The 13186-nt window shown below is 35.1% G+C and overlaps 1 protein-coding gene across 11 annotated transcripts in view; it reads left to right on the top strand.

The window, feature by feature from the left end:
* ANK3 (ankyrin 3) overlaps nucleotides 1–13186 on the top strand; it is a 537795-nt gene that overhangs the window by 451951 nt on the left and 72658 nt on the right. For 9 of the 11 annotated variants that reach the window (XM_017542288.2, XM_017542287.2, XM_017542289.1 and 6 more), the window contains 3 exons: nucleotides 3456–3562; nucleotides 8660–8884; nucleotides 11694–11848. In XM_017542288.2, coding sequence (XP_017397777.1) covers nucleotides 3456–3562; nucleotides 8660–8884; nucleotides 11694–11848 — 487 coding nt within the window. Of the gene's footprint in view, nucleotides 1–3455; nucleotides 3563–5964; nucleotides 5998–8659; nucleotides 8885–9424; nucleotides 9524–11693; nucleotides 11849–13186 lie in introns of all 11 variants that reach the window. The other 2 variants (XM_037743372.1, XM_037743371.1) reach the window with 1 other exon arrangement.

Here is a 13186-nt window from a genome sequence, read left to right as displayed (position 1 = left end):
TTGTTTGTTTGAGAAAGAGTCTTTCTCTTACCCAGGCTAGAGTGCAGTGGCACAACCTTGGCTCACTGTAACCTCTGCCTCCTGGGTTCAAGCGATTCTCCTGCCTCAGCCTTTCAAGTAACTGGGATTACAAGTGCGTGCCACCACATCCAGCTAATTTTTTGTATTTTTAGTAGAGAATGGGTTTCAGCATGTTGGCCAGGCTGGTCTCAAACTCCTGACCTCAAGTGATCTACCTGCTTCAGCCTCCCAAAGTGCTGGGATTACAAGTGTGAGCCACCTCGCCCAGCCTGATTGCTTTTTCTTTCCAGCACAATATTTTATTTTCCCTGGAGTTTTTTCATTTGCTTGATAGCCCCTGTACATATCAATAATCCAACCCCAGAACTCTACCCCAGTTGTACAAATCTCTCAATATGTTCACATTTGTTAGGTGATCTGTCTCTCGTCTACCTACCTCATGTCTCTTAGAGCTTTCTTACCTGTCATGTTCCTTGTAGGTCCACTGCACAGATGTGCTCTTGAGCCTTCCTTCATCATAACCATGAAAATTCCCTTTGTTTTCTCTTGAGTTGGAGTCCATGTCCTCCTTTTTCTTGGATTACTCCTCATGTCAGTGGAATACATCTTAACAATAGTTTCCTTAGAGGGTGCATGAGAAATACGTTTTAAAAGGTTTTATATATCTGAAAATACCTGTCTAGTTCATGCTTGTTTTTAGTTTAGCTGGTTATAGAATTCTGACTTGAAGTCATTTTCTCCAAGAATGTTGAAGGAATCGCTCCATTGCCTTTTACCTTCAAGTTTTGCTGTTAAAAGTCTGATACAGGTCCTCCATCTGTGACCATTTTTCCTCTCCATGTTTATATAGGCTCTGTCCTTGTCTCCAAATTCTGAAATGTTATGTTGATGTACCATAATGGGTTCTGTATTCGTTCCTAGTGCTGGTCACTTAGTGGGTCATTTTACTCTGGCACCCTGTGTCTTCAGCTCTGGAAAAGTTTTTTTTCCTTTGTTTCACTATTTCTTTCTAGAACTTTTTTTTTAAAGACTGATGAGGAGGATTTGAACCTCCTGAACTTATCTTTTGCTTTCATGTATTTTCTCCCCTGTTTCCTACAGTTAACAATTTCTCTAAAATTTCTAGGGTTTTTTTTTCCCCCCAACATATTTGTTACTTTCTAAGAGTTATTTCCACTAAATATTTCTTTGTTATAATAAGTAGTCTATTGTTTCACAGGTGTAAAAGTATCTCATTTCTCTCTCTAGATATTAGTGAATAATTTTAAGTTTTCTTCTCCCTGAAAAGCCCGTTTCCTCCAGTTTGCTTTCCTCCTGTTTGCTTGTTTTTGTTTTTATAATAGATGATTTTCTCAACTGTGTAGTAGCTTTCGGCTGTCTACTTATTAATAAACTCATTGGAAGCTCTCTGTATGGTGTAGAGGTTGTCATCCATGATTTCCACTGAAGTAATAAGCCAGGATATTTCACTGGGAAATTCCAGTGGGCAAGTCAGATATCCCATTTTCTGCCTAGAACTCTATCCCTAACTGTGTTTAGAAGACCAGTAAAGGAAGAAGGCTGGGAGTCTGAGTATTCAGTATATGATCTTCATTTTTAGTATGGGGCCTCTAGCCTGCTAGTCTCCTGCTTCTAGCCTTCTGCTAGGGTTGGTGGTGGTGATGACAGAGGATCATTATTTGACAACTGAGAGGATTATGAAGGTCGGCTCACTTTTTAAAGAGAATTTTAGCCAATCCTTTTGTTCCTCTGCTGATGTATTTTCTCTTATTCTCTCTGTCCTTTCTGTGTATGTATTTTTAAATATGTCACTGTCATTTTACTGAGGTTTCAGTAGGAAGCAGATTGAGGGGGATCTGTGGGCTAATACCTTTCATCAGATTTGGCATATTCTTAGCCATCATCTTTTCAAATATAGCTTCTACTTTATTCTCTTCTTCTCTTCTATTTCTAAGGGTCTAATTTATACCTATGTTAAAATCTCTCAATGTTCCACATCTTGTATTATTTTCTATTTTTTTAACATATCCCTCGGTTTTTATATTTTTCCATTTATGGCTCTAACTTATCAATCCTCTTTTATATTGTGTCTACACAAGTCAAGAACTGACACTGTATTTAATACTCAACCTATGCCCATTTGATTCTTTCTTATGTATATTCTAGTGTTCTATCCCTTTTAATTTATTTTCTCTTTCTGCCTATTTTTGTAAACATACTAATCATAGTTATTGTAAAGTGCCTAATAGCTTACCTCAGAATCTGGATGGCCTGGGAATCTATTTATAGTGTCTGTCTAGCTTGGTTTGGTTTTATTTTGTTTTTCTGTTTTTATTCATGTACCCTGGCCATGCTTGGCAGTTTTTCACTTTATGCTAGACGTGGTATATGAAAAATTGTGGACACACTGATGATGATTTATTCCTCCAGAGAATGTTGACCCTCCCTCTGCTAGGCAAATAGAATAGTAGATGATCATTTTAATTCAATTAAGATTTTGCTGAAATGAGGCTGGTTTGCCGCCCTGGTAAAAGCTCACACTACCTCTGGTTTCCCTCCAGCTCACCAGCATCCTTATTTAAAATTGTGGTATGATCTTCAAATCTCTTTCCCATTATAAGTTCTAAACTTTTAAGTCATTTTCTCATTACCTGCCAAAAATCTCCATTATGCTCTTCAGAGATATTTCTGGTTAGGTTTTGAGCTTTCTGTTCTGCACAGCCCCAGAATTCAGCAAATGTTCTTAGCAGAAAACTAGCATGCTTGAGGCCACCCAAATCTCCACCAACTCTCCTGGCTTTTCTGTTCAACAACAGTGACCCCTGAAGGTTAAAAGTAGAAATCTGTTTGCACTGGAAACTGACAAAAGCCCATAAGTTAAAAATGTGCAACAGAAAGTCAGTTGAACTCCTGAAGATGTTCCCCTTCCCAGAGTTTGGTAGTTCTTTTAGTTCTTGATGCTTTAGCCACCCTCTGCTGCGTTCAGATATGATTTCTGTATTTTATCCAGCTTACTTGGCAGAAGCACTAGACTGCTGCTAGCTACTCCACCCCACTCGGAACCAGACATTATCAAGATTGAATTTTTCATTTTTTATTTTGAGAATTGGGAAAAAACATTGCAGTTGTTATAGGATTAATTTGGAGACATGCTGAAGTGATTAAAATCACAGTTGGAGTTAGTTCTGTGCCATACCAATGACCCAGGGTGCTTTCTTAAAAGATTGAAACAAAACAAACTATCAATAGACTTTATTTTCTAACATTATTATACTCAAATTTCAACATATTCCTGTAGAAGAGAATTTAAAAATTATTTACGTTGAATGTAAGTCTATCTGGAATTAGAGGAATACAGATATGTTTTATATGTGTAGAGAAACCAGTCGTGTATGGTTTGTTGATGTAATTTAATTTACCATTTTATTTTACAGCATCTAACATTCACAAGGGAATTTGATTCAGATTCTCTTAGACATTACAGCTGGGCTGCCGACACCTTAGACAATGTCAATCTTGTTTCAAGCCCCATTCATTCTGGGTAAGTAACCTAAATGTCACTTTTCTTTATTCTACTACATGAACATTGCATTTATTATTTACAGTTATAAATTCACATCAACAAGCTTCATATATATGAATATATTCATGTATGAAATGTATCCTCATTAGTATATGTAAAGTGTATTTGTAATCATTAAATTTTTTCTAAGCAATTCTGTATGGGTTTTTTATGAGGAAAAAAATTAATTTTGTTAGAAAAAAATAATGAAATTATTGGTACAACACACTTTTTTCCTGGCTATTTTGATCTTCTAGGCCTTTAATTTTCCTTTGCAGAAAATCTCTTTTTTAAATATTTTAAAATTTGAAATAGAGTAATTTTTCTTCATTTTACTTTTCTTCTGGGTTGAAGTTTCTTCTGGGTATCTGATTTTCTCAGATATAAGAATTTCTCAGATAGAAGAGTTTCTCTCAAATATTTAGTGGTTGTGTTTTTTGTTTTTTGTTTTGTTTTGTTTGACAGGGTCTGGCTCTGTCACTCAGGCTGACGTGCAGTGGTACAGTCCTGTCTCACTGCAACCTCTACCTACTGGGCTCAAGCCATCCTCCCACCTCAGCTTCCTGAGTAGCTGGGACCATAGGTGTGCATCACCATGCTCGGGTAATTTTTGTGTTTTTTCGTAGAGATGAAGTCTTGCCATGTTGCCCAGGCTGTTCTCAAACTCCTGAGCTCAAGCAATCCACCCACCTTTGCCTCCCAGGCTGCTGGGATTACAGGCGTCAGCCACCACCCTGAGCAAATATTTGGTTCTCAAATTAGGAGTAAGCTGTGGCATTGTCATTTTTTTCTCATATGATTTGATAAATGATTTGTTTTCTGTGATTTTCCTTTTAAAAGAATATGTAAATTTGAACTTTCAATCAAGTTGGTGCCTTCTGCATTTCTGAAATAAAATTACAGTTAAGTTGTATAGAAAAAGAAATGAATAAAAAGAATAAAGATTAAAAAAAAAAAATTACCAGTATCTACACCAGAAGTGCTGTGGTTAAAAACCACATCGAGTAGCCTCCTCATGCTGCCTCCCTGGTCAATGGAATTTGAGACTGGACTCTAAAAGGGAACTTGCTTCAATAAATAAATTAGTGTGTCTTTGGATATTAGATTCTTCATCTGTAGTTAATTCAGATTTGGGATAGTTGACATCCATATAAGTATAATCAAAATAATCTATTAAAATGATGAATATTTCAAGGTATTTTTGCCTCGGAAATTGGCATTTAGGTCTTAAGTTAATTGTGATCAAGGACAAGGGCAGATTATTTTGGAATTAAATAAATTAACAATAATTAACAGTTGTGAAGTGCTTCATATATTACGTATTTGCTGCTGCTTCTAATTAAAATAAATTGTAATAGCTAATGTTTACTTATTTCTTGTCATGTACCTGGCATTGTGCTAAATCTTTTACATGTATTGTCTCATTTGATATTTACTTGAAATTTAAGATGATACTGTGAGATACATATTACTCATTATTCCCATTTTACAAATAAAAAGTCAGGCTCAGAGTAATGCTTCAGGTTATTTAAAGAATCATCATAGATTTTGGCTTTGTAATACTATGATTCTGAGAAACAGATCAATATCATTCAAATGGGAATAACTGACATGAAAGTACTTCATAAATTATAAACTTCATGGTGGCTTTTGAGTTATTAACATTGCATTTCTTTAACTCAATTAGAAAAACCTCGAATTATTATAATATTAATTTTTAAACTGCTAAAATATATAATTTATGTTAGATGCATATGGGTCTAATATTGGAAAGCAAAAAAAAAAAAAAATCAGATTCGAGAAGGAAAATATACAACATTTGGGATACATTCAGGGAGCAGACATGTTGAAGAGTTTTTTGAATCACGCTTGATGAATTGCTGCCATAATTCAAAGACCTGAAACCATCACTTTGTATTCTGTACAAATCAAAGACAAGTAGTAGGGCTTAATTTAGTAAACTGAGAAGCTGAAGAAACATGATAATAAAATCAGAAGCGAACTTTCCCATACATTAAAAACAATGAAGTACTTGAATATGCAAGTTATCTTCCCTTCACCTTGAACTTCATTGAAGGCAATAGAGACAGTTGACATGTGCAGGAAAGCAAAAGTGATGGCAGCTAGTGTGGGCTTATTTGACAAGGATAATATAGACCTGGTGTCCACTTAGAAATATTCACTGATGCCAGGTCCTTGGAGTAGTTTACGTAGCTACGTAAGGCAGATACTTTTCTAGGTTATCCCACAAATGCCAAATGCCCTGGTTTCATTTTCTGATGGTTTTTATTTTTCCTTTGCTTGTCATTGACATTTTCTGTTGCTTGCTTCTAATTATATTACATTAATTTTTCCCATTTGCTTTCTAAATTATTTTGCAGCTATTCTTCTCCACTTCCTCAGTATGATTCAAGGTGATAACTGTGTCCTTTATGTGAACCATCCTTTTTGTATTTTTAATTTCTGTGAATTTTTCCCACAGTTAGACTGTGTCAGTGTCTGTAGTGTATCAGCGTTTGTCGTCCTCCTGTTCCTAAAACTAGAAACATTCATGTATTAGCTTTAGGATCATTTGTAGAATTCGTGCTATAGTTTAAATATTAATAAGATACAAATATTATTACATACCACCTTTTAATTTGTTCTATAAGTTATGTTGCATGACTTTTTTTTTGCACAGAATATGTAATACGTGAGTTTGTAAAACAAATCACTGTATTCTATAATGTTATTGAATAATAGGATCCATGTCCTGTTTAATGCATAGTCCCTCTTTTCCTCAGCCTGTTGACTCTATGAAGTTGAGAACCTCAGAACAACAAATGGTGGCTAATGAGCACCAACCATGCACCATGTGCTATACAGAACACAGATAAAGAGACTCTTCCAGTTTATCATTAATATCAACTTAACTACAGTGTTTTTTCTATTGGTTCTGATATTCTTTACAGCTGAGATATTTTTATTTTAATTCTGATAAACTGTACACTACCTTCAGTCCACTCAGCTCCAACCAGCTATCTACCTGTCTATCCATCCATCAATCCATGAGTATTAGTAACCAAATCTCACTTACACAGTTTCTAAGCAAAATAGTTTTCCTCATTGATTTATTCAGTAAGCATTTATCATGTCCCTATTTTGTACTAGAATTGCGCTTGGCTCTGTAGGTCAAGCAGTGAACAAGACAGACCCAATCAGAATTATTATCTATATTGTTGAGACTCAGCAGTTGCCAGAGCAAACATTCCCTCTCAGTGGAAACACCCCAGTGTGTGTGTATGTGTGTACTGACACAACCGAATCTTCAAGCCCAGAGTTTGTCGTGAATTGTATTAAATCCATTCTGTTACTATTAGTCCCAATGAAAAATCGATTTCGTAGTTAAAGCTGCTAAATGCAAGGAAGGATTTGATTTTGTCTCATAATATTGCCATATTGCCTTCGTTACTGAATAAAATTGGTTGTTAAATATACGTATGTCTAAGAAAATATAGGCATTCCCAAGCAATTTCAAGTGAGCCTCCTGTCTTACCATTGATAACAATTCATCACGACACTTGTACAAGTGAACAAGTATTTTTTTCTTTGACTAGGGAGGAGTGATTTTTGTTTTCTTTTTGTTTTTGAGTCAGTGTTTTCCCATTTTACCTTGATTATCATAGTGGTCCCAGTCTCTCCAGATCAATAAAATGTTATAAAAGATGTAAATTAATCCAGAGTAAAATGGTTAAATCCAAAACAAGCAAAAGGGTGTAACGATGAGTCCACCTTACTGATAAGCAGAGTTGGTGCTAGGAATCTGATAGGCTGAAAAATGATTGCCAGCCCATTGCCTTTCCCTGTGGGGATCACAGGCCAGTTTGCTTGGTTGCAAAGGTCACTCTTTCAAGGTCAAGAGTTATCATTGTTCAGAAAAGGGTCCCCAGCTAGGAAGTCCATGCAAGGTCTTAAAATCTGTTTGCAGGATGTTAGCATTGTTTTTAGAGGAGAAAATAGTAAAGAATTTTGATGGTTGGGATGATTTCCTTTCCAAAAATACTAAAGGAATTCAGACAGTTTTCTAATTATCACCATTTTGTACTGTGCTAGTAATCTGTATATTTTCATATGTCGAAATCAGAATACAAAGATATATTTGTGTTCCCCTGTCTGACCTTAACTCTTCCACATGTTGGACTCATTGATTTTTGTTTACTTACAGCTCTGTGATAATGATAACTGTGTTATACCTCTGTGATGATGATAGTGATAGAAGACAGTGATTCTAATATGCTTCTACCCAGATGTAACACAGTTAATTTCTTTACATTTTCGTATCTATTAATCCATGCAGACAGTTTTTTCCTTATTAGCGTTAATAAAAGGCCAAAGACAGAATTATATAATTTAGAGCAACTTTCTAAAAGTTTGAGTTCCGTTTTTTTCTTGTTGTATAAATTATTCAAATTTAGGCTATTTTAAACAGATTTTAAGCCCATATTTAGATGGAAAACATTTAATCCCTTTCCATCAAAGTCATCTTAGCAAATCTAGTCATCCTCTGCTTTTATTCTTATATTCTGCTTCATCACAGTAGAAATTAGTGTTGGTATGATTAAATATACATTCATTTTATGAGTTGTAAATGTCAAGACATACTGTGGAGTTTCATCTTACTTGTAGGAGTGCATATGGCAGCATATGGCAAAAACCACTTATAGTTAAAATGACCTTTGAATATAAATTCAAAGTTCATTTTTTTTTTTTTAATGCATGAGAATCCTCTTAATAGACAGTTTTTACTCCAATTTTGAAACCTTTCTTATTCCTTCCATTTGAGCCTGGAAAAGTAGTTGGCTGTTTTGTTTGGGGGTCAGGTTCCACCAAAGATAAGTTGTGTTTCAGTTTTTGAAAGTGCACAAGTTAAAAGCATGTTTGATGCGACTCCACTGTATTTACTTCCGATTTATCTTTAAACAGAGGAAATAATAGCTATGTTGTCTGTCGCTTTAAACTTTAACATTTCATTTCAAAACCTGCTGTGAACACGGTTTATTTCCATCCTTGATTTGGCCTGTGATCTTCTCCCCACAGGTTTCTGGTTAGTTTCATGGTGGATGCAAGAGGGGGCTCCATGAGAGGAAGCCGTCACCACGGGATGAGAATCATCATTCCTCCACGCAAGTGTACGGCCCCCACTCGAATCACCTGCCGTTTGGTAAAGAGACATAAACTGGCCAACCCACCCCCCATGGTGGAAGGAGAGGGATTAGCCAGTAGGCTGGTAGAAATGGGTCCTGCAGGGGCACAATTTTTAGGGTAAGTTGTTTTGTCAATTTTAACCTTGGTCCCTACACATCTTTGATTTTCTTTACCCTTGTTAACTCAAGGAGTTAACTCTTAAAACTGCTTAGTTGGACCTGATTGCGTATACTTTTTGTAAAGTGTCAAAGGTCACAAAGCTGTGTGATTCCATGAAAGGCTAATAGACTGATACTTTCTTAACTCAGTTTGCTGGTCAAGGCTTTTACTAACTGAGAAGCATGTTCTCTGCTCAGCAAGTGCACGGAACCCCAGTGGTCCCTGTAGAAGTCAAGGCACCATTCTAGGGAAAAAATACAGATGCTGGAATGATTTCACCACATTGAATATATGGCTACTTTGGGGACATGTCTTTTTAAAGAACATTTTTCAGGAAACAGTTCATTGTGATACGGTATTTTACAAAAAGGAAAAATAAATTTAATTCGTTTTCTGAGGTGGCACTTGGGTGCAAATCAGGCAGGCTCTGTCGTGACTGACAGTTTGTTCACAATTTCCCCTTCTCGTTTCTCTTTCTGCTGCATGGATGTTATTCAGTAAACTGCATCTTCCTACCAATCCTCCCCCTGTAAATGAGGGTGAGAGCTTGGTTAGCCGAATCCTGCAGCTGGGGCCTCAAGGAACAAAATTTATTGGGTAGGACCTTTATAGACAAGATACAGAATGTCTACAATTTTTTTTCCATTTTCAATTTTTTTCTGTCACACCCATGGTCTGATTCTTGTCTTAAGTTTATTTTTATTTTTTAAGTTTTTTTTTTAATGCTTTCAGTTGATGTGTGTCACTGAAAGAAAAAAAAAATCATAGTGGCTTGACTTAATGTAGCACCGCTACCTATCTTGTGCTTCTCAAGCATGTGGAATTCACTGCAAGCATTCTGCTTTCATAACTTTGTGCTTTTGTAAACCTTTCTTTAATTTGAAAATGTTTCTTCTGATATGATACTTTTAAGACAGCAGCAGTCTTTCATTTTAACCCAGTGTTAGAAAAGGTATTTGCAGGCTTTGAATCAACATTTGCTATAAATTTCATGTACGTACACCTATGTGTGTGTGTGTGTGTGTGTGTGTGTGTGTGCGTGCNGTGCATGTGTGTGTGTGTGTGTGTGTGCGTGCATGTGTGTGTGTGTGTAATTAGATCTTTTAAAAGAGTACATGAGTACTGTAATTTTTTATGGGCTTTGAGAAGAAGTCATCAATAAGTAAACTGATTTTGAAAAGTGTTGGGAACACAGGATATTTAAATAAAATTAAATAGGCAGCAGATAGAATATTCTTTTAAAGTTATTAAATTGTTTTGTTTGGTTTTGTTTAAGCTGAAATGCATTGGTATTTGTTGTTTGTTCGCTTTGTCTGTTTGACCGTTGTATTTGCCTTGGCAATCTGCATGAAGAAACCTGTTAATGAAAAGCTATGCTTGGCTTTCACCTTGGTCAGAGGCCCTTGTTCATACCTTCTTTCCAATATCATTGAACATCATACATAAAGCCACATTCCTTAAATATTTACAGAGACAGTATCTGACACATTAACCTGCAAAGATTGTATCTTCTCAAAAACAAATACAATTTAATGTTTAATTATAAGGTATAGTTAAACATTATGGTAAATATCCTAATTTGAAATCGTTAATGCTTCTAAGAACACTTAATTTGTTTTCTTCTTATTGAAGGATAAAGGCATTATAAACATTATTTCTTAATATTTAATTTAAATAAATTATAATGATTTTGCCAAAAGCAAAATGATCATATTTATCATCTCCATTTTAAATGAATAGCTTTCTAATAAATCGATATTCATGTTTTTATGTTATTTGATCATTACAACTACTATTCCTTTTTATGCTCTTACTTATTTAAGCCTGTGTCTTCTGTTATCACATATACCTACACACCTAAGTTGTGAGGTTCCATACAAACTCTGTAGGAGAATAATGATACTGTCTACTTAAATGTCATAAAATAAAGCTGCACAATCCAACTACATAAACTGTGTGTGATTGTGGTCTGCTTACTTCCATTCATCTTTTTTAGTATTTATCCTATTTTAAAATTTACCAAAATTACTTCCCGTGGCTTGATTGGCTATGTTCAATTTGCAGCCATTCTTTTACATTCCTTTGCAAAAGGACACTGTCAAGCTTTTCTACGTCATTATATGACAATTTCAAACCAGCAAGTATTTTTTTCAGAAAGTGTAAGTATTCTTATGCAGGTTATATTAGAGCCAGGAATTGAAGCTACCTACTACCATTTCACAAATTGAAGAACATAGGAACTCTCTTAACTGCACAGGCCATGAAAAAAATGGAATCTTACTGTTGGAGCAGTGGTTATCATATTGACTGTTTTCTTGCTAAAGAGAAAATACAGCAATAATCTTTCAAACTAGGAACTTTAGAGAATTTTTTTTAAAGAAATGGCTGTGTCCTTTTAAATCATTAGCATTTGTATAATATACCTATAGTGTCTTTTTAAAATGGACCAACTTTCTTATGGTCTACTTTAATAACTTTCCATTCTGATTCAAAATTCCTATTCATAGGTACTGAAAATTTTCCCCCGTTAAATCCAATGCCTAACATATGGTAGTCCTCCAAGAACTGTTTGTGAATGAATGAATGATGGCATGTTATCAGGCTTCTAAAATATTTAATTAGCAAATGATTCTGCAGCTTTGAAATCATTCCCAACCTTAGTGGCACCTCTGATTTTCAAATGAATACTGTTATTGAAATATTTTTAAAGTATGATACTATAAATATATTTAATTTGATACAAAAATAATGTGGATTTTTTTTCCAGCCCTGTCATAGTGGAAATCCCTCATTTTGGGTCCATGAGAGGAAAAGAAAGAGAACTTATTGTTCTTCGAAGTGAAAATGGTGAAACTTGGAAGGAGCATCAATTTGACAGCAAAAATGAAGATTTAACTGAGTTACTTAATGGCATGGATGAAGGTAACAATGATGGCTCCTTGGTTCTGTAAATGTCTGCAGGCAGAAATTGAAGGAATGACTGGATTACGTGAAACAGGACTTGAATTTCACACATTTGTATTTTAAGCTAGGACCCAAGTTCTTCAGCTTTTATTCCTGTTTTCTATATCATAAAGCATGATGTTTCATTTAATCTAACACACTTTTTTCTCCATCATATAAAAGTACAAGTATTCTGATGATTCCATCTTTAATCACATACATCAATCTTTCCAATACCAAAGAAAATTTTCTAAGTCAAAAATGGGCAAGGAGAGTGTGAAATAATAACGGAAGGTATGCACGGCATGCTGAGCATTTTGAAGAAAATGTGTTCACATTTTATTTTTGGAATTTCTTCCGGTCTCTTTCAGCTTTTTCAAGTTCCTCCCAGATAATTTCAGTATCCTTCAGAAATTTTTAATTTCTCTTGGGCCACAATTAGTTTTTAAAAAATGTTTCATGGTAATTATTGGAGTCTGTTGTGTTTCAATGTCTTGTTCTTTGACCTAGTAAGACTGGTATATATCTGAGCATGTCACTTTTTCATACACAACTTCTTCAGGCTGTCTGACCCTAAGAACATGAGCAGTTTTTCTTAGATGTTAGGAATGGTCTGGTTTTGAGAGTAGGTGTTTGATGCAGAGTTTTCCTTTAAAAATGTAAATAAATAAATAAATAAATAAATAAATATAGAGAACAGGCTCACCATCAAGTCTGATGCTGAGAGAAAAATATCTGAGCTAATTCTTCCTTTATACTCACTTCCTAAGCACTCCAAATCCAGGAATTGTTTAAATAACAGCTTTATTAGAGATAGAATTCATATTTCATAAAATCTACTCTTTTTTAATTCACTGACTTTTAGAATGCACTCAGCATAGTCTCTCATGGGTTTCACAGTTTGAACCAAGGAGCTAGATGAACTGTAGGGTACTTGAGGAATGACCTTGGGCAAATTTCTTGATCTCTGTGAGCCTCTGTTTCTTCTGTAAAATGGAGACTACCTTCCTAACTTCCTAGGGTTATTGCTGAGAATAAATACAATAATTATGAGAGGTCCATATGAAATACAGTCCTTGTCATGGAGTAAGCCCTTGATAAGTATGAGCTATTGTCATTATATTCTCTAGAAAAAATTGTCATGCCAAAGGTTCGGTATAAGACACATCACGACCGACCATGAATTTAAAGATGCCTTTACAGCAAAGTACAGGGAAAGTAGTAATTGATGAGTGGCTGGCATTCATGAGGCACTGATAAATGCTTTCATAAGTGAAAACTGAAAAGGAAAGGGTGGCACTGCTAATCAAGTGGTTT

The sequence above is a fragment of the Cebus imitator genome, unplaced genomic scaffold (genome assembly GCF_001604975.1).
Source record: "Cebus imitator isolate Cc_AM_T3 unplaced genomic scaffold, Cebus_imitator-1.0 Scaffold142, whole genome shotgun sequence".
NCBI lineage: Eukaryota > Metazoa > Chordata > Mammalia > Primates > Cebidae > Cebus > Cebus imitator.
The sequence above is the reverse complement of the archived record's forward strand: the minus strand, read 5'-3'. Positions and strand labels throughout refer to the sequence as shown.